General features: G+C 38.8%; 10 protein-coding genes across 11 annotated transcripts; 5 read left to right on the plus strand and 5 right to left on the minus strand.

Annotated features, from left to right (window-relative positions):
- Nucleotides 1–514: 514 nt before the first annotated feature.
- Nucleotides 515–2,028, minus strand: ZIPIC (Zinc-finger protein interacting with CP190). Its single transcript, XM_002056102.4, has one exon. The coding sequence runs from the start codon at nt 1,938–1,940 to the stop codon at nt 633–635; it is 1,308 nt and encodes a 435-aa protein (XP_002056138.1). The 5' UTR covers nt 1,941–2,028; the 3' UTR covers nt 515–632.
- An 86-nt stretch (nt 2,029–2,114) lies between these two features.
- On the minus strand, nt 2,115–2,889 carry LOC6633067 (sex-regulated protein janus-B). Its single transcript, XM_002056103.4, has 4 exons — nt 2,730–2,889; nt 2,512–2,673; nt 2,330–2,454; nt 2,115–2,267 (listed from the first exon to the last, which is right to left on the minus strand). The coding sequence occupies exons 1-4, from the start codon at nt 2,779–2,781 to the stop codon at nt 2,178–2,180; spliced, it is 429 nt and encodes a 142-aa protein (XP_002056139.2). The 5' UTR covers nt 2,782–2,889; the 3' UTR covers nt 2,115–2,177.
- Nucleotides 2,890–3,196: 307 nt separating this feature from the next.
- Nucleotides 3,197–4,020, minus strand: janA (janus A). The gene is made up of 4 exons (XM_002056104.4): nt 3,864–4,020; nt 3,629–3,796; nt 3,440–3,564; nt 3,197–3,366 (listed from the first exon to the last, which is right to left on the minus strand). The coding sequence occupies exons 1-4, from the start codon at nt 3,913–3,915 to the stop codon at nt 3,274–3,276; spliced, it is 438 nt and encodes a 145-aa protein (XP_002056140.2). The 5' UTR covers nt 3,916–4,020; the 3' UTR covers nt 3,197–3,273.
- A 193-nt stretch (nt 4,021–4,213) lies between these two features.
- On the plus strand, nt 4,214–5,692 carry Sry-beta (Serendipity beta). Of its 2 annotated transcripts, XM_015170566.3 has the most exons (3): nt 4,214–4,379; nt 4,439–4,532; nt 4,599–5,692. In XM_015170566.3, the coding sequence occupies exons 2-3, from the start codon at nt 4,460–4,462 to the stop codon at nt 5,564–5,566; spliced, it is 1,041 nt and encodes a 346-aa protein (XP_015026052.1). In that variant the 5' UTR covers nt 4,214–4,379; nt 4,439–4,459; the 3' UTR covers nt 5,567–5,692. The 2 variants fall into 2 exon arrangements, with proteins under 2 accessions (XP_015026052.1, XP_002056141.1); XM_002056105.4 differs by having other exon boundaries at nt 4,222–4,532.
- Nucleotides 5,693–6,147: 455 nt separating this feature from the next.
- On the plus strand, nt 6,148–7,861 carry Sry-alpha (Serendipity alpha). Its single transcript, XM_002056106.3, has one exon. The coding sequence runs from the start codon at nt 6,192–6,194 to the stop codon at nt 7,803–7,805; it is 1,614 nt and encodes a 537-aa protein (XP_002056142.1). The 5' UTR covers nt 6,148–6,191; the 3' UTR covers nt 7,806–7,861.
- A 265-nt stretch (nt 7,862–8,126) lies between these two features.
- On the plus strand, nt 8,127–9,765 carry Sry-delta (Serendipity delta). Its single transcript, XM_002056107.4, has one exon. The coding sequence runs from the start codon at nt 8,315–8,317 to the stop codon at nt 9,551–9,553; it is 1,239 nt and encodes a 412-aa protein (XP_002056143.1). The 5' UTR covers nt 8,127–8,314; the 3' UTR covers nt 9,554–9,765.
- Nucleotides 9,766–10,414: 649 nt separating this feature from the next.
- On the minus strand, nt 10,415–11,338 carry RpL32 (Ribosomal protein L32). Its single transcript, XM_002056108.4, has 3 exons — nt 11,195–11,338; nt 10,872–10,971; nt 10,415–10,804 (listed from the first exon to the last, which is right to left on the minus strand). The coding sequence occupies exons 2-3, from the start codon at nt 10,962–10,964 to the stop codon at nt 10,493–10,495; spliced, it is 405 nt and encodes a 134-aa protein (XP_002056144.1). The 5' UTR covers nt 10,965–10,971; nt 11,195–11,338; the 3' UTR covers nt 10,415–10,492.
- A 348-nt stretch (nt 11,339–11,686) lies between these two features.
- On the plus strand, nt 11,687–14,308 carry LOC6633073 (mitochondrial nicotinamide adenine dinucleotide transporter SLC25A51). The gene is made up of 3 exons (XM_002056109.4): nt 11,687–12,645; nt 12,708–12,837; nt 13,365–14,308. The coding sequence occupies exons 1-3, from the start codon at nt 12,059–12,061 to the stop codon at nt 13,698–13,700; spliced, it is 1,053 nt and encodes a 350-aa protein (XP_002056145.1). The 5' UTR covers nt 11,687–12,058; the 3' UTR covers nt 13,701–14,308.
- Nucleotides 14,309–14,780: 472 nt separating this feature from the next.
- LOC6633074 (dual specificity protein phosphatase 18) lies at nt 14,781–20,107 on the minus strand. The gene is made up of 2 exons (XM_002056110.4): nt 19,592–20,107; nt 14,781–15,552 (listed from the first exon to the last, which is right to left on the minus strand). Exons 1-2 carry the CDS (start codon nt 19,969–19,971, stop codon nt 14,961–14,963), a joined length of 972 nt encoding a protein of 323 aa, XP_002056146.2. The 5' UTR covers nt 19,972–20,107; the 3' UTR covers nt 14,781–14,960.
- Nucleotides 20,108–20,616: 509 nt separating this feature from the next.
- Nucleotides 20,617–22,686, plus strand: Jasper (JIL-1 anchoring and stabilizing protein). Its single transcript, XM_002056111.4, has 3 exons — nt 20,617–21,426; nt 21,490–22,301; nt 22,373–22,686. Exons 1-2 carry the CDS (start codon nt 20,740–20,742, stop codon nt 22,252–22,254), a joined length of 1,452 nt encoding a protein of 483 aa, XP_002056147.1. The 5' UTR covers nt 20,617–20,739; the 3' UTR covers nt 22,255–22,301; nt 22,373–22,686.
- The last annotated feature ends 887 nt before the right edge of the window (nt 22,687–23,573 follow it).

Below are 23,573 nucleotides of genomic sequence, written 5' to 3' on the forward strand. Positions count from 1 at the left end.
TATGATGATATTAACAAAGTTCTATTCAACTCGACAAAAAATCAAAATATAATCTGTTTTATTTTTGTATAATCTATTATACTACATATAGTATGTATGTACATTTGAATTTATGTATTTATATATATATACACACACGGACACAGACGCATGTATACATATATAAAAATATACATATGTATTGTGCTTTCGTCTATATTATATACATAAATATATATATTTACCATTGCACACAAATTTCATTTGATTTATCAAACGATGAGTGCTAATTGCTCCAATAGTTGCATAATTGCTTAACACATTAATTGATTAGTTCTTACTTTCATAAGTTATCAAAAATATAACAAAACCATACAATAAATATTTTTTTAAGAAACTGATCATAACCGCAGAAATATGAAATTAATGCATACATTTATCATAGTAAAACAAACAAACCATATTTTATTTGTGAGCAAAATGCATGTAGATTTAATAAAATGAAAGAAAAAAAACAAAAACAAAGTACATAAAATTGACATTTAAAACCGAATTTTTATTCAATTATTAATAATGTGAAGACTGTCATTTCCTAGCCCATACAAAATATATGTACAATCTTAGTTAAGCTTAATTGACGAACTGGCGATATGCTAGACAGGCGTGCAATCGTCCCGCTGGCAATGACTTAAGTAATTCTGTTCGTTAATGAACGTATGTGTGCATTTGGGGCAGTGAAAGCGCCGATGCCGATTGCTGCCAGGATTCTCGTGCTCCCGGAGATGCGCCTTCATGTTGTACATTTGGGAGAATCGTTTGTTGCATACTGGACAGGCGAATGGCTTGGCGCCTGTGTGGGACCGTGTGTGCCGCTCAAGATGGGCTTTCGTGCGCGTCTTAAAGCCACAAACCTGACACTCCAGGCGCTTAGATTCATTGTCGTGTATCATTTTGTGCTTGTAGAGCGCAACCTTATGAACAAACCGTTTCGAGCACACTTCACACTGATAAGGCGTTTCCCCCGTGTGCCATGCCATATGGTGTTTCAGTCGAAACTTGCGGCTGAAGCGCTCGCCACAATGGGGGCACTCGAACTGTTTGACCGGCTCATGATTCTGTAGGTGGCCAATGAAGCCAGAGTAGGATTGCAAGGTTTTGCCGCACTGATCACACACATAGCCAGGGAAATGCTCACGTTTTGTGTGCGCATTATATGAACGGCGACTGCTGAACTGCTCCGGACAGCTCGGACATTGTATGTTAACTGTATAGTCGTTAGAGCTGTCCTGGTCATCAGCATCTGATATTAGGTATTCGATTGTGCCATCCATTTGATCATCTTCAAACTCACTTAACATATCCTTGTCCTCAGTGAACATATCCAGCTCGTCGGTTGTTTGCTTGACTTCATCATCCAGATCCGCATCAGGAACCTCTTCATTTATAATTATTTCATTTTCAATATCTAACTCTAGGTCAACTGCTTGAAATTCCTCTTCATCGCAATCGGAAGTCTTTTCTATTAGGACGTGTTCTTCCTCCACCACTAATGCTGTGTCCACAATTGTTCCTTTGACTGGCGTCGCGTCTGATCCATCATCTAAATCAGCTGCATCCACAGTCTCGACCATTTCGACGCTGATGCTACTACCATCAAATTTTTCGGCGGCCTCGACCTTGAGTTCACTTCGTGACTTGAAGTCCTTAATTATAAATGGACTTCGTATTAATTCCAGTATTTCCTGGCGCAGTTTTCGTGCAATTTGTAAGGATTTGTGATAGCGCGACAATTTCTCGCAGCATTTTTTGCATATTGTCGATCCCACCTCGCCGAGCACATAGTTTGTGCCCTTTGTACATTGCAGAACCAAATCACTGATTAATATGGGCGGCTTTCCAATCGTTTCCTCGTGTATGTTTTTCGGGTTGCGCACAGAAAACTGGCAAATGCAACAATTCATTTTTAGGTCGAATATATTTTATAAAATATGAAGACATCAATTCTGCCTGCCGAAAAACATAATTGCCCAACACTCTTTTCCAGTTCTGTAAGTGCTCGATATTTAAAGTATTTTATCGTGTTTCCACTGCTGCGTGTCAGTATGCAATATTTAAAGAAAATACTAAATAAAAAATACTTCTGTTCTCATTTTTATTGCAAAAAAAACCAAAATTTGTATTCGGTCAGCTTCATTAAATTATCGCTCCATAGTAATATTGAAGTTTTTGTAATTTTCCGATTCTTTCATTATTTCCATTGTTTTATAATGATTTGCTCTTCCAAATGTCTACAAAATCATTGAAGGTATTACGAAATCGCATTTTAAATGAATAACTTTGCTCGTCTTACCTTGCATTTACCGTAAATTTTCATTGTACGTGCCGCTTCATTGACGTCCATCATGCCACCGCCTAGAGGCTTAACACATAGTCCGAGGCTCTCCATTTCGGAGCGTACACGATCGTATACCCTAACTATAAAGCCGGACGGATGTGATAAATTTATTATAGAATCAGAACTAGAGAACTAACCATGATTTTTCGCTGGCTGTCCACGCACGATTGTCCGCGCATAAAGCGTTTCACCGTGAATGTAAATTGACATCAACAAATAAAGAATTTGACCATCTGCGATCTCAATTTTAGGTACAGTAATAAGTGCTTTACCGGCCCTCTGATTTGTAAAGTTTCTGACTGGATGTTCATTATTTTATTGAAGCTCGGATCATTCACATAAATGTATAACTTACGAAGCAAATTTCCTGAAGAACGGAATGGAAGCGCGAGCTTTAATAATTTCATTTTTATTGAGTAGGTAAACTATTTTAACGCCAAAAAAAGTAAAATGGAAAATTTAGACGAGTTTATTAAAAGGTCTGTTGTGAAGAAAATCTACAGCTTGACTAACTTTTAGTTTCCGAGAAACCAGTCCGTTGCAAACTTTTCCCCATGTTGCTTCGATCATAAAATGGGAACTACAGGAGTGTTTCAAACTATATAGCATCGATATATATATATGTGTTACAAATATATGATATAGCCGTCTGATATGATATGTGCTGCCTGCCGCAGACAGATCTTGCCAACGTTTATCGCTTAAGAGACTAACTACTTGGTCCATTATCTTTATATATACTTTACTTTATATATATGACTCAGTCTAAGCAAGACATATTTCGATCCTACATAATATACAAATAAACTGAATACAGGCTGGTTTGTGCTCAGTAGAAGTACATATAATTTGAATTAATAAATTAACTTCAAGTATGCTCAAATAATTATAAACATAAACTAATAACCCTCATCGGTTGTTTCGATTTCGTAGTCCTCATACTTTGTTTGCAAAATTCTCTTTGATTCCAAGTGATCAGCTTTACCAAAGCCCTGTCATCAGCAAAATAAAGAACATTCTTTGTATAAGTAGTCGGTAGTATTCTCGAAAAATGTGATTGATTACCTGTGAAAAGCCATAGACTTTCATATACTTCTTCTCTGGATTGTGCTCAATGCGTCCACCGCCAAGGCATTCAGTTTCCAAGCCGGTCTTTTTACAAGACTTCATGACGCGCTCGTAGATATCAGCTAAAATCGAAGTTAACGCATTCAAATAAAGGTATTCTAATGCAAACGTTTATAAAATGCTTACAATGATAATCACAATCGGCATATCCACGAACTATATTCTTTTCGTTGTCCGTGCAATCCTCTTTGCCAATAACCTTAATTAGAACATATTTAAAAATACCTTTGCCGTCTACATCTACCAAAGGTACTGCCAGCAGATCTTTTTCGGTCATTTTGAGAAATCGCAGTGCTTAACAAAATGATATTATTCAATGTTAACATAGGCATTATAAAATTATGCTGTTTTTGTGTCTTACCGCTCGGACGAAGAACTGGTGATTTTAGCAAGTTCTTAAACACACTCTGCATTTTCTCTAGAAATGACAGATAATGCGATACTGCTACTTTTAAGTGATTACTTCGGGCGTCACTTGATTAACAGTGACACTTAACGCAATTCACATTTGAAAAGGTTTTCGCAAACGGTTAGGTATTTCTGTAAGTTTAATTTTGGATTCACAGATATTTTGAAAATACTTGTGAGCAATGCCTGTGATTATATTTCTGTTATTTTTGTTACAACTAAACACTGAGACGCGCTACTTTTATTAAACATTCAAATAAATTGTACTCGAATACAAGTATCGATAGTTTTTTTTTTTTTTAGCATACTGCAGATAAACAAAAGGGCAGCAAATGTTAATGTCGCTGTTAAGAATAAAACAGCTGACAGCATTTCTGTGTGTACAGAATTCGTGAACAAGAGAAAAGTTGTATGAACACCGCTTTTGACCAGCAGAACGAACACGCTTAATAAATAACACAAAATAGTTGTATGTATAAAAAATATATATGCTAAGGGCGTTGATTGTATGCGAAACTCGCTTCATAGATTCGCAGAATATTGTTCAAAATGAGTACAACGCGTCCCTTCTGTTTCGTTTGTGGGAAGATGAAGTCTGTTGGCGTCTTTCAGCTCATCGAAGGCAAGTCGAAAGCAAAAACTAAACTAAACTAAAATTAATATTTAATAATAATCAACGCTCTTTTAGGCTGCATCGTACCTGGCACATTTAAGCCCATTAAGGACATACTGAAATACTTCGAAAAGGTTATCAATCAACGCTTGGATCTGACGCCAACATCGGCTGCTTGTAATGATTGCCTCGAATATTTGTTCAATTATGACCGGCTGGTTCGAAATCTAAGTCAAGTTCAGCGACAAATTGCAAACTCGTTGCTAAATTGTCGCAAAAGGAAAGCGGCGATTTTGCAGACTAGAAAAGATGCCATAAAACCAAGATTGCATGAAATGCGTACAAGAATCTCGGATAACGAGTCGAAAATCGTTAAAGAGGAACCAGAAGAATACGCGTCCTGCGAAGAGCCACAGGCAGAATGCCAATTTAGCGAGAGCGAAGAGAGCATGGACGATTCGGATGGGGAAGATAATCTAGATATTCCATGTCACATATGCGGCGAATTGTTCGCAAATCAGGATTCCCTCGAAAGGCACATTAAAACGGACAACTGCCAAAAGAACGAATTTGCCACCTGCAACATATGCGGCATTAAAGTTAAAAATGATGAAGTCCTCGATCTCCACATGAACCTGCATGAGGGCAAAACCGAGCTGGAGTGCCGCTACTGTACGAAAAAGTTTTCGCACAAACGCAACGTTCTGCGCCACATGGAGGTGCATTGGGACAAAAAGAAATATCAATGCGAGAAATGTGGCGAACGCTTCTCATTGTCCTGGCTAATGTACAATCACCTAATGCGCCACGATGCCGAGGAGCATGCCCTCATCTGTGAGGTCTGCCATCAGCAGTTCAAAACGAAGCGCACCTACAAACATCATCTGCGCACCCATCAAACAGATCGGCCGCGCTATCCATGCACAGACTGCGAAAAGTCCTTTGTGGACAAATATACATTGAAAGTGCACAAGCGCGTGCACCTGCCAGTCGAGGCAACACAGTCTGCAACAGAAAGTCACACAATCAACCAAACAACCTAATAATGTACATTTCAGTTGCTTCGTTTCAACTAGAAAGCAAATATGTATGGTTTAAAAAAATATATATATATATAGGTTATTAAATATGCTGCACTTGTAATGTGTCTAAAGAACATAACAACATAAGCTGCTTAAGAAATAATCTGTATAAAGACCTTTTTTAGCTAATAATATTTATACCTAAATTACAACGTTCGTGTGAACGAGCATATAGCTTGAATGCAGTGAGATTTCTCTTAGGCACAACATTTTACGATTGTTGATTGTTTAATGATTTCTTGCACTTATTTATATAACTTTTAAGTATGTTAATTGTATTGTTTTTAGGACTAGTTTGTTTCTACAGAGAGTAGAAGCTTAACTGGGAGCTGTCCGTCAATAGACCTTACACTGTAGCTGGATAAAAAGTGCACTGAATGATCCTTAGGTAATCCACATGTCAAACAGGTAAAACGAGAGATATATTTGCCCAAATCTGTGCAATAAAATAGCAGATGTTTTCGACATCTGCTGACATCTGTCCTGGCGAAAGCGTACCTGGGCGAAGGCAGCAAGCATTTATATAGCCTGGCATATTGATACTCAGCTTCAGTTGAGTTTTGCAGCTAGCAGCGACTCATCTTAAATGGATAAATTATATTTGCAATTGAATGTGTGCACCGACATAATTGCAAAAGGTGCCACATGCCACACGGCCAAGATTGCCTGGTTAAATGAATTTTGTGCCGCATTTCATACGTTTGCGAGTAAATTTAAAAGCTATTTGATAGAATTGGCGCCCAAAAATGAACTGGAGGGCAACATCAGAATACACGTGGAGACGATATATCTGTGCTTCACCCAAGTTATCACATGCATAACACAATTGGAGCGTACCATCAATATTGAGGGCACACTTGCAGCAGGAGCTCAGCTCCTGGCCACACGAACCCATTTTCTGGATCGCATCGACTGGTGTTTGAGACGTTTGCAAGCATCGGTTTATCAGCTAGCCGAAGAGGCCATAGCCAGCACGCCTGTGAAGCTGGAGGATTTGTCTTTTGTGGAGCTACTGGACTTGGCGCTGGATAAACTGGAGACATACAGCGAAATTGTGCCCGCACAGTCGCAAGCCGAGCAGGAGGACTCTGATGAGATCGATCAACTAGTTGATCATGTGAATCATCTTATAAAGCATGCCTTGGCCTTTGCCAATGTCGCACTGGAATCCGATAAGAAGGCGCTGTCTGCCATTTATGAAACGGTGCTGGAGGAAAGTGGCATATTTGAGAAGAACTTTAAGACGCACAATCCAAACGAGCGTAAACTGGAAGCCTTGTCTCTGCAACGCGCTCTTTATTCACTGGAAACCTATCTGAATGAGGCACTATTGCACCTGATCTTTACGAGCATGTTCGATACGGAGAAAGCATCCATAAAAAGGCTAAGAAACGTATTACAAAGCTGCGAATCTTCGGGAGCTGTGGATGGACTTGTTTCGGATTTTGATATTAATGTGGATCGCATACAACAGATAGGCATATTTGCTATAGCATTTACACAAGATGTTAAAACCAAGACAATCATCAGAAGTTGCTTGGCCTCTTTGGAATCTTTGGATGCGTGTATTGTGCCGGCATTTCAATTGCAAACAACGAGCTCAGCTTCATATCATGCGGACATTTTGGAACATCACTTCAGGCAGGAGCTGATGGTTTTTCGTAATGTTATACACGAAATAATTGACAGTCGAGCCCTGATTAATAACTATCTGGATGTATTAGCCGAGAGTATTGACAATGCTGAGAAACTCTACCCCAAGGGCTATTTATTGCAAGTTGCCCAAATGGGCAATGTGATATATCAACATTTTCAGCTTAGGGCAAATAATCAGGAGTTGATAGCGGATGAGGAAGGCAAGCGCTTGCATCAGGACTTTTTAGCCATATTACACGAATGTCAGGCTGTACTTGAAATTTCCGTTCATGTAGATCTAAAGCGAATTATAAAGCGCCTAAAGATTTTATATTCGATTTTGGCAAAATTGCGCGATGTCTGTGATAAGCTAGTCTATGAGAGAGCTATGAGTAACAATGAAAAGTCCATGACGACATCGACGAAACTGAGACAACATTCATTCGCTAATCCCGAAATTGGACATACAATTGCTAATTGCAATAGGACCGATTCCTCAGATTCATTAAGCCATGAAAGTGATTTAATTAGTTTTCAGCTAACGGAAATTTTGCGTATTACTTGAAATACAAATTCTGCAAGATGCGTATATTGTGTATATAAGATTTAAATAAAAATATGTTTGAAAAATGCTTATGTCAACTCTAAAAATAATGTTAATGTATGGTTTTATTAAAAGTGTATATACGTTGTTGGATTCGAAATAAGCAGACAACTAAATATAATAAGCCACACCAGCCAACTGTTTTATTATTGTTTAAATATAATAACAAATATTTGTATTGCAATGGCTTGGCAGCCCTGCAACAGTGTTGTAAAACACAATGTTGGCAAGAAAACGATGCCCATGACAGCGACAAGTTATCGAAACGACATCGATTGTTTTGCAACGCTGTGCACAAGCAAAATTAGGTATCTGAAAAGGTTGATTATTAAAATTAAGAAATCTCTAAAAGTGTACGCACTCGCGTATATATTATCATATCGGTCCATCCCTAAAATACTTACATCCCTAAAACCAAACGGCGTTTTTTTTTTGTAAACATTTGCCAAAAAGGGTAACAATTAGATACCATGAATACGTGCTTCTTTTGCGGTGCCGTTGACATACACGGCACTGCAAACTATGAATTGCTCACAGCTAAGGTGCCATCGTCACATAAATCGGTGTCCTTGGTGCTAACACATCTCGCCAACTGTATGAAAACCGAAGTTAAATTGAGTCCAAACGCAAAACTCTGCCCGCGATGTTTCAACGAGCTGGCGGAATACGATACCATAATGGTAAATCTAATGGTTACCCAAAAGAAATTGACAACTCAATTGAAGGCGGCACTCAAATCGGAGTTCGAGGACGAGGGGCTGGTTGAGGAACTGGATAAAGCGGCACAGGAAGATGCTGAAGCGGAAGCTTTGTTCGAGGAGCTAGTCAAAGAGGAGGATGATATGGATATGGACATTAAAGAGGAGTACGATGACGATGATGATGATGAGGAGGAATTTCTTTGCGAAGTTAAATCAGATGCTTTGTCCGTTAAGATGGAGGATGAGGCCGACGATCAAGGCAAATTCATTCCAAAACGAGTCAAACAGGAATGCAGCACCTGTGGCAAAATCTTCAATGCTCGCTATCAATTGCAAAAGCACATCAGCGAGGAGCACAACAAGACCCAGGCACACGTTTGTCCCATCTGCGGCATTATACGACGCGACGAGGAGTATCTCGAATTGCACATGAATGTCCACGAAGGCAAAACTGAGAAACAGTGCCGTTACTGCCCCAAGAGCTTCTCACGGCCTGTCAACACGCTGCGGCACATGCGCATGCACTGGGACAAGAAGAAATATCAATGCGAAAAGTGCGGCCTGCGCTTCTCCCAGGACAATCTCTTGTACAACCATCGCTTGCGGCACGAGGCCGAGGAGAATCCAATTATATGCAGCATATGCAATGTCTCGTTCAAGTCGCGCAAAACATTCAATCATCATACACTCATCCACAAGGAGAACAGGCCCCGCCATTATTGCACCGTCTGTCCCAAATCATTTACAGAGCGTTATACACTCAAAATGCATATGAAAACCCATGATGGGGACGTTGTCTATGGCGTTAGGGAGGAGGTGCCAGTGGATGATCAGGTGGTCGAGGAGCTACAGGTTGATGTGGATGAATCCGAGCAGGCCGTAACAGTTATTATGTCCGACAATGATGACAATGCCGCCAGCTTTTGTTTGATTTGCAGCACGAATTTTGAGAACAAGAAGGAACTGGAGCATCATTTACAATTTGATCATGATGTCGTATTAAAGTAAATAGCATTTAAAACTCCCTAATATAATATACACACCTTTCGATTGGAAATCTAAGTAAAAAAAAAAAAAAACTGAAGCATATAGTGTGCAAAAACTTAGTTTTTTTTTAGACTTGAATAAATTATTCACACTACTAGCATGAGTCTTTTTTTTTATGAAACGCTTCTTTGTATAAATATAACATATTTCAAATAAAGTTTGACGAAACAACATGTGTTTTAAAACGACAACAACTTTGTGAGGGGCAACCAATCGAATTTGCGCGCAATTTTTCATTTCAAATGTGATAGCTGACAATTGCAGCAGCTCTGATGAGACTTGGCTGAGTTACTCCTTTTAATACTATATAGAACGGCACGGAGTTTACGAACTGATCGTTGGAACAGAACGTTAACCAAAACACACTTGAGTAGGGAATGGGACCCATTCTACCTAATATTAATTGCCCACTTGATATTGGTATATTTCTATGTCGACCAGTGTTGGCAAAGCTAAAAAAATGCCTGGTTTAAAATACCTGTTACAGGCTGAAGTCTTTTCGAAATATCTATAATTAGCTAGAAAACAGCTGACAACACTAATATCAACACAAATGTGTAGTTTGCCGGTTCAAACAAGTAGATGTCCAATTTATCTTAACCAAACTGAGCAGTTGTTAGCTTTCATATGCTCCTAACATAGCACAATAAATTTTTGATTTTGATAAAAGCACTGTCAAGTATTATTAAGCCGCACATCTGCTTAATGTCTGCAAGGGTATTTCATCTTCGGCAGTTTTTTTTTTTTTTGGCGTTTTACAGTTAAATCAGATTTATCCAATTTTGTTGCCTTAACCCAAATGAGAACCAGTATTTAGATGTGTTCACTTTTAACGTTTCAAATTGTTGTATTCCGACTACGTTTATAAAAAACTCGTTTAAGCGAATTCCAAACTTAAGCTTATTCGTTCTCCTGAGAACGCAGACGACCGTTGGGGTTCGTCAGACGCACGGACAGCTGCTTGGCGCGCTCAACAATCTCCTTGCGTTTCTTCGAGGAGACGCCGTGGGCAATCTCGCCGCAGTAGACGCGGTTCTGCATCAGCAGCACCTCCAGCTCACGCACATTGTGTACGAGGAATTTCTTGAAGCCCGTGGGTAGCATGTGGCGGGTGCGCTTGTTGGAACCGTAACCGATGTTGGGCATCAGATATTGGCCCTTGAAGCGACGACGCACTCTGTTGTCAATACCCTTGGGCTTGCGCCATTTGTGCTAAAATGGAATATAAACCGGTTAATAATGTTGAATCCTTCACTAATTATTTCATATAGAAACTCACCGACAGCTTGGCATATCGATCCGACTGGTGACGGATGAAGTGCTTGGTGCGCTTCTTAACGATCTTGGGCCTGTATGCTGGACGAATGGTCATTTTGGTGCTGTAATTTAAAAAAAAGTCCTTATTAGCGTACGATTTTATTGTTTTGTATATGCGAATGTCAACAAAGTTTGATTTGCATAAACACTGAGACAACACTGTGTCCAATTGTAATTTCGGCGTCTTTCACATTTCGGGTTATTCAGTAATTGATTTTATTCAAAATAAGCCACCATTTGAGGGTGATGTTTAATAAAAATATAGATTTTAGGAAATGTACGAACCGCTAATATGCTAAGAGCACGTCAAAAAGAGAGAAAAAAGACGTGAAGTTGGCCGCGCTTGGCAGTTGTCAGCGCTGACAGTACGACCAGAGCTGTCAACTTAGGTTTCCGTTTGGAATTCGCTACTTATCATACATGCTTGTCATGCAAAAAGCATAAAGTTTTAGTCAACATATTTTATTTTTAAATAGTACTTGCCAATACTGTAAAACTCTGAAACATAAAGCGTAGGCGAATGCTTATATGTTATAGACAATATTTAACAGAGTTTCATCATATACAAAGTATATTCAACAATTTTAGTATAGGCCACCTAAATGCCTTAAGTTATAAATTATAGTCCGAAATCAATTATTACTTACACTTAAATTAAATATTATTCACATGCATAGCTAGTGTGTGAAAAATAATCGTATAGTTCTCGGTCGTCTTAACCATCAAGTCATTAACATATGTCTAGTTTGTCGTGCTATCGATTAAAATCTAAATGCATGTTCAACATAAGTGGAAACAGTGTTGTCGCATTCTCTGCGTGCTCAGATGTGTCTGCGAACCATTTCTAAATATACAAGATTAAGAAGTATTTTATAATTAGGCATCGCAGCCTAAACTGTTAGCCTCACTTATCAGTACGGCATGTCAACGATGATGTCATCAACATAACTATGCAAGACTCTCGACCACACTGGACGCTCGCCGTAATATAACATAATTCATTATATAATTAGGCGAATTCAATGTGAATGTAAAGACCAAAACAAATAGCAAGCAAACAAGAAGTGTGTGCAACTAAATAAACAATGGTAACAAGGTAGCATATGCGCACACGACGCATGCAACACGAACGGCAACAACTGCAGCAAAATGAAAGTCGATGTCATTCTAAATACGGACGAGAGCATAACCACAACGGCGCAGCCGGTAACAGCGGCGACAGCAACAGCCGCAGCTGCAACAACAACAGCAGCAACAACAACAGTAACAGCGGCAACAACAACATTTGTTAGGTCCAGCCATGCGAACATCTTTCTGGATCGCTTCTTTGGCGCTTTCCAGTGGGAGGAGTTTGCGTGCGGTTGTGGCTCGGCTTTTGTCAACATCTGCGTCACATATCCCATATACAAAATTATCTTTCGACAAATGCTGCACGGTGTGCCAATTGACTCCGCCCTGTTGCAGCTACGCCATGAGGGTCTTGGATTTTTATATCGCGGCATGTTGCCGCCATTGGCACAAAAAACGATCTCCCTGTCCATAATGTTCGGTGTGTTTGATGGCACCCGCCGATATCTGGTCGAAGATTATCGCCTTAATGATTATGGCGCCAAGGTGATTGCCGGCGTTGTGGCTGGCAGTGTGGAGTCCATCTTACTGCCCTTCGAACGTGTCCAGACGCTGTTGGCCGACTCGAAGTTCCATCAATATTTCTCCAATACGCAGAATGCGTTTAGGTAAGAGAGTCACCTACGAATTCTCCCGAGCCTCTGTCAATCAGTCTGTTGCACCTTTTCAGATATGTAGTCACCAACTATGGTTTTCGGGAGCTATACAGGGGCATTGAACCAGTATTTTGGCGCAACGGTCTGTCGAATGCATTGTTTTTCATGCTGCGCGAAGAGGCCAGTGTTCGTTTACCAAAGAGGGCAAGTATTTGAAGACTATATAACATATATCAAGGCTGCAATTTAAGATGAATGGCTGCAGATTCGGCTCAGAGTTCTCACTTTTAGGTTCCCTTTAAGCTGAATATTGTTAAACTTACGATCCAAACCAACATCCTCCCGATTGGGATATGGAAGCAGTCGTTTCTACATTATTGTATCCAGGCTATTCGCCAAATTAACCAAACTTTAGTAGTTTTCATAATTTGCTTTGAGTTTCGGTTCGACAATCTTGGTTAACTAGCTATGTTAAGGACTCGGTTGTTAATTAAAGAAATATTCGGTTCAAAATGGGCTTGCAGCCTTGGTTCAAATAATTTTCGTTTGAACAAAACCGTTTTATAAGAAAACCATATATTCCAGGTTATTCAAGCTAGTCGAGTTTATTTCACACTTAATAAGAAATATAGGAATTCTGAACTCGAACCGACGCAGTTAAAACCCAATTTGCAGCCCCGATATAAATTCACTGAGCGCTGAAATTAAACAATATTCTTTTTGTTTTGCAGAAATCGGTATCGACCAGAACTGCACAAGAATTTATTGCCGGTGCGGTAATTGGAGCCAGCATCAGCACATTGTTTTATCCGCTAAATGTGATTAAGGTGTCGCTACAGAGCGACATGGGTCAGGTAACGGAGGGAAGCTGGCACGCCTGCAAGAGAATCTACCGCGAACGGGACAGTCGTATAGGGAATTTCTATCGCGGCTGTGCATTCAATACGGGTCGCTCCTTTATCAGCTGGGGCATTATGAATACGGCATACGAGAACCTCAAGAAGCTGATACGGCAGCAGGAGCTGGCGCCGCAGGTGCAGACGTTGCCAATGTCGAAAGGCAAGTAGAACAGAACGTAGCGACGTGACGGAGTCTTACGTTAACCATGTGCTATGTATTACGTATTACGTAAACTCAACTAAACTAAAACTAAAAAACTTATAACTGAATAAGCTTAATGTATACACAAATAGCAAATTTTACGTTTTTAAGTCATATTCTAGTGGTTTTTCGTTGTGAGTGCCACGTTTTTTGGGCGCTCATTGCATGTTCCCATACGAAGCGAAAACAAAAAAAAAAAAAATAGAAGAAAACAAAAACACGATTAGATGTTGTATATCATACCCATACATAAATGTATTTCTTTTGGTAAGTGCATATAGACTGTAAAAGCTGAACTTTTCTTAATTCGTTTAAGAACCAATAAAAGTCGGTTTTGAAAACCAACGAAATCGCAATGCAAATGCCAATTATGTCTGGCTTGGCGTGAGTACAATAAAACTGAGCATTTAAAGAACCTAAAACACAACAAAAAAAAAACAAACACAATTATTGTTAAACAATCTGTATATATAATACAATACATATTACGTGTACGATTGAATTAATTATGTTGTTAATGTATACTATAACTACTTGCGTGATGTTTACGAAATTAATAAATTTATTCAATGTATTTTCTATGGTTTTTTTTTATTCTGACTTTGAGAACAAGCGAATAAGGGCTATAATCGGGTCAAATGGCGCTACAAAATGACTTGTATAAAGCTTTAAATATTTTGTTAATACGTTTCATGTTTTGCTCTAATGTCATTTGGTTCGATTCGTGAACCTTGGATCAGGAGAGCCTGGTGTAACCAGGATTTGATTGAATTTTAGGCTTAAGCTGTCTACCGAGAATTCCGGAATGTCTTCTTATATATAATGCTGCCCAATATTGGCTACTCAGTTAAGGCTTTGCAACTGGGTCCTGGGCTAAACATAATAAATTGGCCAAATAATTTGAATCGATTCCCCATTGTTTTTGCTAATTGGCTTGTAAGTCTAGTTTTTAATTTTTAAATTTTGTTTAAATTATCTTTTACCCCTACATTAAGATATATTGAGATTTAAGCATAGGTAATCAAAACCTTTATATTTCTATCATATATTCAGCATATTCGTATATTTATCAGCACACTAATTAGTTATTACATACAAATAGTTAATTGCTACACCTAGAATATCTAAGCGTAAATTATTTACAAAAAAAAAAAAAAAACTATTACACATATCACAAAGAACATTAAAGATGGAGCGGGTGGTGGGTGGGGTATTTAAATCTTAGCTTAACGTTTCTTTAGCGAGCTGCGATATCGTTGATAGAAATCCTCCATGGCTCTGTATTCCGGCTCCAGGATATCGGGAATTTCCTTGTCCAATGAGGCAAAGTAAATCATTTCAACCGAACAGCTGCCGCGCAATTGTTGCTCGTATTGGCGCAGCTGCTGAAAGAAACCGGAATTGGGTCGCACCTGCGGCCGTATGGATTGCACGTGTGTATAGGCTTCGCGGAGACTCATGCCGCCGTATTTGATTAAATAGGCTAAGCACAGGGTGGCGGAGCGACTGACGCCGGCAACGCAGTGCACCAGGGAGCTGCCGCCACTGAGACGCACTTCCTCAATCAAATCGGCCACCTCATCGAAATGGGCAGCCAAATTAACTCCGGCCCGATCCTGTGCATTGATGCGCAGATACAATGGATTACTGACACTGGACAGCGGCGTGTCCGGCAGCTCAGGCGCCACATTCACAACACAGCTCACGCCCAGCTTGTCCAGGTGCGCCGGCACCACAGCCGCAGCGCCGCACAGGTACAGGGAAGGTGTCAGCCGTGAGATGCCTGGATAGGGCGTCTGATTATCCGATTTTATTTGACTGAAATGGACGAAGAGGTAACAATATTTATTTAGCTTGCTTTGCATTCAATAAACAGTTATTTATCAGTTAAATATCAGATTTAATTAAATTATATATTATATTACTTAATATGTGCATAAACATACTTGAAAATAAAAGTATTTTACAATAAAATAGGGTCAACATTTATTTTTTATTAATAGTTTGAAATAAAATAATTTTAAAAATTTTGAATTTGTCTAAACTTATTAGAATATATTATATAGCTGTTTAGGGAATTATCGGTCGGAAACTGAGTTATTTTAGAAGTAAATTAACCAGGGCTGCAATCGCGAACTCTAAAATAGTAGCTGGTTCGGCTTACGATTTGAACCGGCCCCCTGTCATTCGTTTCGGTTCGTAAACTCTTCACATTCATAAACCAAGGTTTAAGCCTACATATTTTTTGGTATATTTTTTTTAAATTCAAATTCAAAAATACTTAAATTTATGTTGAATTCAATCAGGTCGTTAAATTTGTAGGCACAACAAATAGCTGATAAGGTCCATCTATGGTCCATCTAAGGTCCATCTATCCTTTAACTAGGCTTTTAGAATATACTTATATTGTACAACCTGTTGAATAATGAGGAAGACACTCGTTTTGTCGACCATTAATAAATAAATAAATAAATAAATAAATAATGTTTTATGCTCTATATCCGACCAGATGCTTATAAAAATCCACACCGAAAACATATTCAACAATTAGTCATCCAAATATGCTATATACTAATATTTTTACCCCTTTATTATGTATAGCCACTAATTGTTCACTATTTAAAGCTCAAATATTAAGCATGGTAAACAAACTGTCAAATACGAAAATATTTTCGAAAAAATAAAAAACAACAACAATTTTTTTTAGCAAAGACGTAAATTGAAAAGTATATTGCAGATAAGATAGAGTTATGGTAAAAATATTGTTAAATAACAATCGCAGCGCTGTCAAGCTTTTATGAATGGGCATTAAGGTATCTTTCAACATTTTGTTTTTGTTAATAATACCGCGCGTATTTCTCTCGGTGATCTATGCAGGCACGTCATTGTTTTTTTAGCACCTACGTCGAATACTACAAAACAATAAACATTTGGATACATAAAACATATGTACGAGCTGTATATTTATAAAGACTTGTTTATAATTAGTTGGCAGGATTTTGATAATGCGCAATATAAAAATAGAAGTGGATGTGTGAAGGTGTGCGATACGAAAATATGAATACGTAAAAATGTTGGAAAAAAATAAACAGGTAGCACTTGGGAGCTTTATTGCTTATACAAAGTATTAATTATTATATTTTAAAAATGTTCAAAAAAAATTTTAATGTTTGTCTGTTCAATCAGGGTTCGAACCCTGAGGAGGTTTAAATCCTAAAAAGGTTTTCTGCCTAAAAAAAAAAGATGTGTATCTCGTAAAACTTCAAAGTTAGAAACATTTTGCTGATATAAATAAAAAGCTAATGCTAAATTCTTAGCATAAGTTCCTTATTTTTTTAACATAAAGTTCGAACCCTGTTCATTTTATAAATTTCGAAATTTGTGTTTTATATAAACGAAATCTGACCCTTAAATCTTAAATTTCGAGCCTCTTTTAAAGATATCTTGCTTCCTTTTTTCGAACTTCGAGCTGCGCTTAAATACTTAATTAATATAGACGAACTATGCTAAAATACTTAATTAATATAGACGCAAACGGAGCAATTTGTTGTGATAAAAAATAGAAGGGCTCAGTTATAGGAATGCATGAAATAAGTAGTTTTGGCTTGATTCGAGCGAGTGCCATTAACTTGGCCAATTCGATTTGGTCCAAGTGCTGACAATTCGGTTGACAGATTCATTCACACTTGAAGCTCAGCTGCGGAATTTTAATGTAAAATACAACATCAAACCAATTTATTTATAGTTTCAATGGATATTTGCCTGGCGACATTTCGTCGTCATTAAATAATAATCACGAATTCCGCTGGAACTTTGCCAACATTAATCATCGGACACTTTCACTTTGACCGCACACAAATGCCGTCGTCAAAATTATCCACACAAATATCTGCAGGAATATTCTGTATATATCTTCTTTATTTTTGCCGTGTGAAAAGTACGTATATACATATATATATATATATAATATATTCCTCGCATCGCGACACAATCTGTTTATTGGTGGCAAACAAATGCAGTAAAACAATAACAATTTCTGATCTTTTCTATAATTAAATGAAAATTTATGTTTTTCTGCAAAGTTGTTTATACCGATTCTCTCTCCCCGCTGTTGACACTCTATATATATATTGCATATAGAATCATGTGACGACAAAAGGGAAATGGGTTAATGTTAAAAGAAACCTTGGGGCCCACTTTTCTTTCATTATTGAAATGCACACAGGCTGTTTGCCTCATGTCTATACCTGACATTATATATAGATACAAATTTTTTTACAATGCGGATATCTATATAATATATACCATAAAAGCATATAGGCATTTCGGCTATGCACTTGGAGGTTAAAAAATATTTGCCGATTCTTGTTGCCAATTTGCTTTTTTTTGTGTATGTTTTTGGCGAATTTGACAGGCAACAGACAGAAAAGACAGACAGATCTTTGTCTGCCGCAAAATGAATAATTTTTTTATCTTATTTAAGCAATTATTTTGTCCTTGAATTCAATTGTCAGAGTCAGGGCTGTCAATAATAAACGCCCAGAACTATGCAGAATTAAAAGAAAGAGAATTTAAAAAAATATGCCAATTATTATTTTCTTCATCTTCTTGTTTCGAGATGCATTTTAATGAAATATATTTACAAACTAGACAATAAGTCTTGATTTAGATAAACAGATTATCTGCCAAACAAACTAACGAGCATATCAAATATTTGCAGATTCAAGAACTATTATAATATTATGTCTTCACCTGAGATCTATCAAGCGCTAACATCCAAATGTATTTCACACAGATAGGGCACAACTTGTAAAGCTATTTGGCATGGAATTTGGCACAGAGTATCGAAATAAAAATGTGTGCATTTGGCACAATTCGAAAAAACTTGGCCATATGCTTGGTAATGCACAATGCATGCGTACATTAATCCATTACTGCTTGTTAGAAGTTTATGCAGGTGTTATTTTTTTTTTAATTTATACAAATTCAAATGAATAAGATATTTTTTTTCAAATTGATTTTTTTTTAGATTTAAAAATAATATACACAAAAATGGAATATTAAGCACTTTTCGACTTTGCGCACGGTAAAAACAAAAGAAAAACAAAACACAAAGCCAAAAATGTTTTTTGGTCACGCTTGCCCAAACCAGGTGCAAATCTACATATATTACGTATAAATTATATGCCATGACCAGCCCAGCTACAAAAAAAGTGCTGCCAAGTCTGTAAAACAATTAAAAACAAGTAAGAGGTTCTAGTCGGGAGCTCCCGACTAGGGGATACCCTAAGCCCTCTTCTTCCAACATCAAATGCATATATATTATATTTTAGAAGCTATATGTCAAGTTTTGTTATTTATTATTTATATCGATATCGATTTTTATCGATTGCTTGCAAACGGAGTAAGTTATCGCAGATCGAGTCCGATTATCGGAAACAAACTCGATCTGCGCAGGCACTAGGAGCACCTACATCTCAAATTTCAAGTCTCTAGCTCTTATAGGTTCTGAGATCCTTGCGTTCATCCATACAGACAGACGGACAGACGACTCGGCTATTGGTGCTGATCAAGAATATATATACTTTATGGGGTCGGAGATGCTTCCTTCTGCCTGTTACATACATTTGGATTTTGCACAAATACAATATACTCTTATACCCATTTTTAATGGGTTTAGGGTATAAAAACAGAGAAGAGCTTGGGGATGGCATGACATAAGCGCGACCCTGACAAGTGCGGAGCGTGTGCTTAAGTGTAATAAGAATTTGCATTTGGCAGGGGTTAAATTTAGTACAAAGTGGCACGAAACAATTTACACTATCAGAACAGGTAAGTGAACGCGTGAATGACTCACCTATGGCAGGCGTGATCCTTGTCCTCGGCAACATTATCAGCGAAAACTGTCTCTGATATGTGCTTGATATCGTCGACAATGCTTCTAAGTTTCTTTTGTGTTTCGGCTGCCAGGCTAGCTGGCAAACTGGGAATGGTAATTAACTCTTGCATATTTACGAGTCCGTTGCCCGATCTGGCGCGCCACAAGATATAAAAAAATTCCACAAATTCCAGAACGAGTGTATATATGTGTCTATATAAAAAGCAAACAACAAAACTATTTCGTATCGTTTGAATTTGTTTTCGTAGCAGCGTAAACAGAACTTTTTGTGGCGCTCGATGGAAAATGCTTTGCTGTATTTTCTCTAGCGACGTGCAAAAGTCGACTGACTCATTCATTGGGCGCTAAACACCAAACACAATTCGAAATATTTTCTGTTGTAGTGTAAACAGACGTCGTGGTGAATTTGTCCGTGCGTAAGGTGTTTGTTTGTGTATGTGGGTGCGGGTGAAGTTGAATTTTTAACGAATTTCTACCTGTTACTATATAAATATACATGTTTGTAATGTAATCAGTTCCGTGATGCCAGGCACAGCACATAATCATTTTTAATTACATAAATCTTATGTATTTTTCATTTTTAAACAAGTTTTAAAATCAATCAGTAAAAATTGGTGTCTATATAGTTAAAACTAGTTACTATTCCTGTTTCTATAACATTATTAAAGAATATTTAAAGTTAAAATTCATATTAACTCTAAGGTCTCTGAAAACTATTTTTAATTTTAACGGTCATTTGCCTGTTTGTTTCCAAATTTTTGAATACCCTTTAATTAAAATTCACTTTCAAATTACTTTTACAAAATTGATAAGAAAGTCAAAAATACGTTTAACGTCTCTTTTTGAGTAAATTATAAACTGTTGCTGTTATTAACATTTGAGCAAAATGTTAACATGGCCTCAATGCTGTTAATGGAAAAAGCAAACCAGCTGATCAATATCTGTGTACAGCCACAAGACATTGTGAATGAGACAGAGAATATTGAATGCCTAAGAAGAAGAGCAAAGCGCGAGTTTCTTGTGAATGAGAGAAATAGCAGCAGACGCCAACTGGCCTCAAACATATTCATATTTTGCACGATTTTTGTCAAATATTAATTTATAAAATGGGTAAGGAAAAGGCGGGCAAAATGTTCAACATCGGCGATTTGGTATTCGCGAAAGTTAAAGGCTATCCCGCGTGGCCAGCAAAGATTACGAAGTACCACAACAAAAAGTACAATGTTTACTTTTACGGGACCGGAGAGACCGCCAATATAAAAATCGAAGATCTTTTCACCTATGTCGAAAACAAGGAAAAGTTCGCCAATCCGAAAAACATGAAAAGGGCCAAGTTCAGCGAGGCCATTGATCAAATTGAAAGCGCGCTACGCGGCGAAGATTCGGCGCCAATCGATTTGCCCACAACCGATGAGGGCAATGAAAGCACGCTTGACGCGGTGCCAGAAGCGCCAGCAGAGGCTGCAACGGCTGCACCAGCAGCTGCAGAGCCCGTAGTGGCGACGACGGCGACGGCAACGACGACAGCAGCTGGAATTCCAGCTGCCGAGAGCAGTGAGCCAAAAGCGCGTGGTGCTGCGGCGGGAGGAGGACGTAAGTCGAAGGCGCAACCACGACATGTGGATGGAGATACGGAGGATGTCAGCACCGATGCAGTGGAAACGCCGCCGCCGCAAAAGAAACGCGTTCCACCCGAAGGCATTGGAGCCACAAATACCACCAAGAAATCCGTAAAGAAATCAAAACCCACGGCCGCCGTGACGCCCATGCAGAAGCGTTCTCGGCAAGTAAATGTGAGTAGCTCAAAATGATTTGAAGTGTATATTTAATATATATATTATCTATATCCAAATCAGATTATACAGAATAATCTGCTCATGGTGTACATGCCGACAGCCAAATGCTTGGGCATTAATATCAACTACAAGAAGCCCGCCAGCTTTGAGAACACAGCCGCAGAGCAGGCCTGGATGGAGAAGGCGCGCAAAGAGGCCATCGAATTGAAGCTGAAACTGGAGTCTGGACAAATCGATGCCGAGTCCATGCCAGAACGTATTATAATCGAGCCGGTGCGCAATGAAATACCCAAGCAGGAGGCGGTGCGTTTCATTGAGGAGCTAATTGAGCAGGAGGATGCGCTGTTCATGGAACGTGATTTTATACAATTATCACAGCAGCTGCGCGAGTGCCTCGGACTGCGGCGGGCCAATGTGGGCAGATGCCTGGAGATATTGGAGCAGCTCAAGGAGATCGAGCTGAATAAATTGATGCTGTTGCGCAATCCGGAATGTGTTGATATAATGCGTCGGCTACGTCGATATGTTGGCAATTTGGAGCTATGGAAAATGGATATATCGGATGAGTTGGAGTTCAAGGAAAAGGCGCAAATAATACGTAAAGTCTCGACCGCTATTTATGATGGCTTCAAGACGCTCTTTAACCCAGATTCCGAGCCCGAAGAGAACTTCTGGGTGGATTTTTGCGAAAAGGTCAAGATCTATAAAAACTATACGAAAAACATCAACGATAACCTGCGCGTTTCGATGAGCGAGCACAGCTACGAAAATCTGGTAAAGACCAAGGAACAAGTCGCATCCTCCAAGGAGGTTGTCCAAAACTAAAGGTCAGCAAAAGGCCGCGTCAACGGTTCCAACTACATCTACTTAAGGTGGGAAGGTTATGCCCTTAATATCAGCATTAACTTATAAAAATTAATGATACCTTTTCTCTTTCTTAAAGGTAATTTTAAGCTTAAAACCCTCGCCTAAGCGAGGGCTTAATGTGAAGCCCCGACTCCCCCCTTAAAAGAAAAAATAACCTGTGAAATTGACAGATCGGCCAATTGAACTGGTTGCTTGCTATTTTAGTTTAAATTGCATCATCGGGCGCTTCTACGTATGTTCACCCATAAGCACTACGTCTGAGAGCTGCATCAGCAATCCGTGCACCAAACGATACACAATTAAATACAATTGCTTAGTTTATATGTTATATACACTATTATGAATATACGTGTATTCTGATCTATTAAACAAAATAAACTCTTGACCATATTTATTTGCTATTTACTTAATCTGTCAATAACAGCAGATCCCAAACGCTGACTAGCTGTAGCTACCATGTGGAAAGCAGATGGAAAACTGTTGTAAAAACTTTTTTTTAACCTATGAGCTAAATCAAAGATCTAAAATTCTACGAACACGTGCGCAAGGTTGTTTACGCTTTACCCAAACTGATTGCCAAGTCTAGAGTCGATAGAATTCGTGCCTCGAGGATAATCCAAGTTCAGAAAAACAGACTATAAGCACGGGCGGAATTTTCAATTCAATAATATATAATAACAGATATTAATATACTATAATGCTATATGATTTATATATAGGGGTACATTAGTGTTAGTGTTTGCTAGTTTATACATATTTATACAAAATTAATGGGTTTACGGCTCTTGCTGTACGTGCGCTGATACTCGTGGCGCGCCGACTTTTGCTCCGTGGTTTCGGTACGCCCGCGTTTGGCCCGGTATCGACGGCCTTCTTCACGCTTTTTACCTCTGCGCACGACCAGTTGCTCTGGCGTTTCCATTGCCCGCTGTATCTTTGTGCGGGCCATCTTCTTGTCGGTCTCCTTGTGTCTATAGGCAGTATCAGCGTTTGCTGCTCTGCGGCGACTCTCTCGCGTTTGATTTGCCCGCTTTGCGCATCTTTGGGATAGCTGCTCGTCGGAGAGTCTCAATGTGGCCAACATGCGCTGCTTCATGCGCTTGATGCACTGTCTCATTTTTGGTGTAATTGGAAAAAGCGGCTCCACATTGGCTTCAGTTTGAGCTATGCTTGGACTGAGCTGCACGGTACCGTTGCTCAAGCTGTCTGTCTCCAGCTGCTCCCCACCACGTTGACTGCTGCTTCTTTTACTGCGCCGCAGTGCCGGACAGTCTTCG

The sequence above is a fragment of the Drosophila virilis genome, chromosome 2, assembly GCF_030788295.1.
Source record: "Drosophila virilis strain 15010-1051.87 chromosome 2, Dvir_AGI_RSII-ME, whole genome shotgun sequence".
In the NCBI taxonomy this organism is placed as follows: Eukaryota; Metazoa; Arthropoda; class Insecta; order Diptera; family Drosophilidae; genus Drosophila; species Drosophila virilis.

Coding starts and splice junctions, on each gene's coding strand:
- ZIPIC (XM_002056102.4), bottom strand. CDS start 1,940: ATGAATTGTTGCATTTGCCAGTTTTCTGTGCGCAACCCGAAAAACATA.
- LOC6633067 (XM_002056103.4), bottom strand. CDS start 2,781: ATGAAATTATTAAAGCTCGCGCTTCCATTCCGTTCTTCAGGAAATTTG. Junction 2,674..2,729: donor TTCTTCAGGAAATTTGCTTC/GTAAGTTATACA, acceptor ATGAACATCCAG/TCAGAAACTTTACAAATCAG. Junction 2,268..2,329: donor AAATTTACGGTAAATGCAAG/GTAAGACGAGCA, acceptor ATGATTTTGTAG/ACATTTGGAAGAGCAAATCA.
- janA (XM_002056104.4), bottom strand. CDS start 3,915: ATGCAGAGTGTGTTTAAGAACTTGCTAAAATCACCAGTTCTTCGTCCG. Junction 3,797..3,863: donor ACCAGTTCTTCGTCCGAGCG/GTAAGACACAAA, acceptor CATTTTGTTAAG/CACTGCGATTTCTCAAAATG. Junction 3,367..3,439: donor AAGTCTATGGCTTTTCACAG/GTAATCAATCAC, acceptor TGCTGATGACAG/GGCTTTGGTAAAGCTGATCA.
- Sry-beta (XM_015170566.3), top strand. CDS start 4,460: ATGAGTACAACGCGTCCCTTCTGTTTCGTTTGTGGGAAGATGAAGTCT. Junction 4,533..4,598: donor CGTCTTTCAGCTCATCGAAG/GCAAGTCGAAAG, acceptor ACGCTCTTTTAG/GCTGCATCGTACCTGGCACA.
- Sry-alpha (XM_002056106.3), top strand. CDS start 6,192: ATGGATAAATTATATTTGCAATTGAATGTGTGCACCGACATAATTGCA.
- Sry-delta (XM_002056107.4), top strand. CDS start 8,315: ATGAATACGTGCTTCTTTTGCGGTGCCGTTGACATACACGGCACTGCA.
- RpL32 (XM_002056108.4), bottom strand. CDS start 10,964: ATGACCATTCGTCCAGCATACAGGCCCAAGATCGTTAAGAAGCGCACC. Junction 10,805..10,871: donor ATCGATATGCCAAGCTGTCG/GTGAGTTTCTAT, acceptor ATTCCATTTTAG/CACAAATGGCGCAAGCCCAA.
- LOC6633073 (XM_002056109.4), top strand. CDS start 12,059: ATGAAAGTCGATGTCATTCTAAATACGGACGAGAGCATAACCACAACG. Junction 12,646..12,707: donor AATACGCAGAATGCGTTTAG/GTAAGAGAGTCA, acceptor GCACCTTTTCAG/ATATGTAGTCACCAACTATG. Junction 12,838..13,364: donor GTGTTCGTTTACCAAAGAGG/GCAAGTATTTGA, acceptor TTTGTTTTGCAG/AAATCGGTATCGACCAGAAC.
- LOC6633074 (XM_002056110.4), bottom strand. CDS start 19,971: ATGAATGAGTCAGTCGACTTTTGCACGTCGCTAGAGAAAATACAGCAA. Junction 15,553..19,591: donor AAGGATCACGCCTGCCATAG/GTGAGTCATTCA, acceptor CGTCCATTTCAG/TCAAATAAAATCGGATAATC.
- Jasper (XM_002056111.4), top strand. CDS start 20,740: ATGGGTAAGGAAAAGGCGGGCAAAATGTTCAACATCGGCGATTTGGTA. Junction 21,427..21,489: donor AGCGTTCTCGGCAAGTAAAT/GTGAGTAGCTCA, acceptor TATCCAAATCAG/ATTATACAGAATAATCTGCT.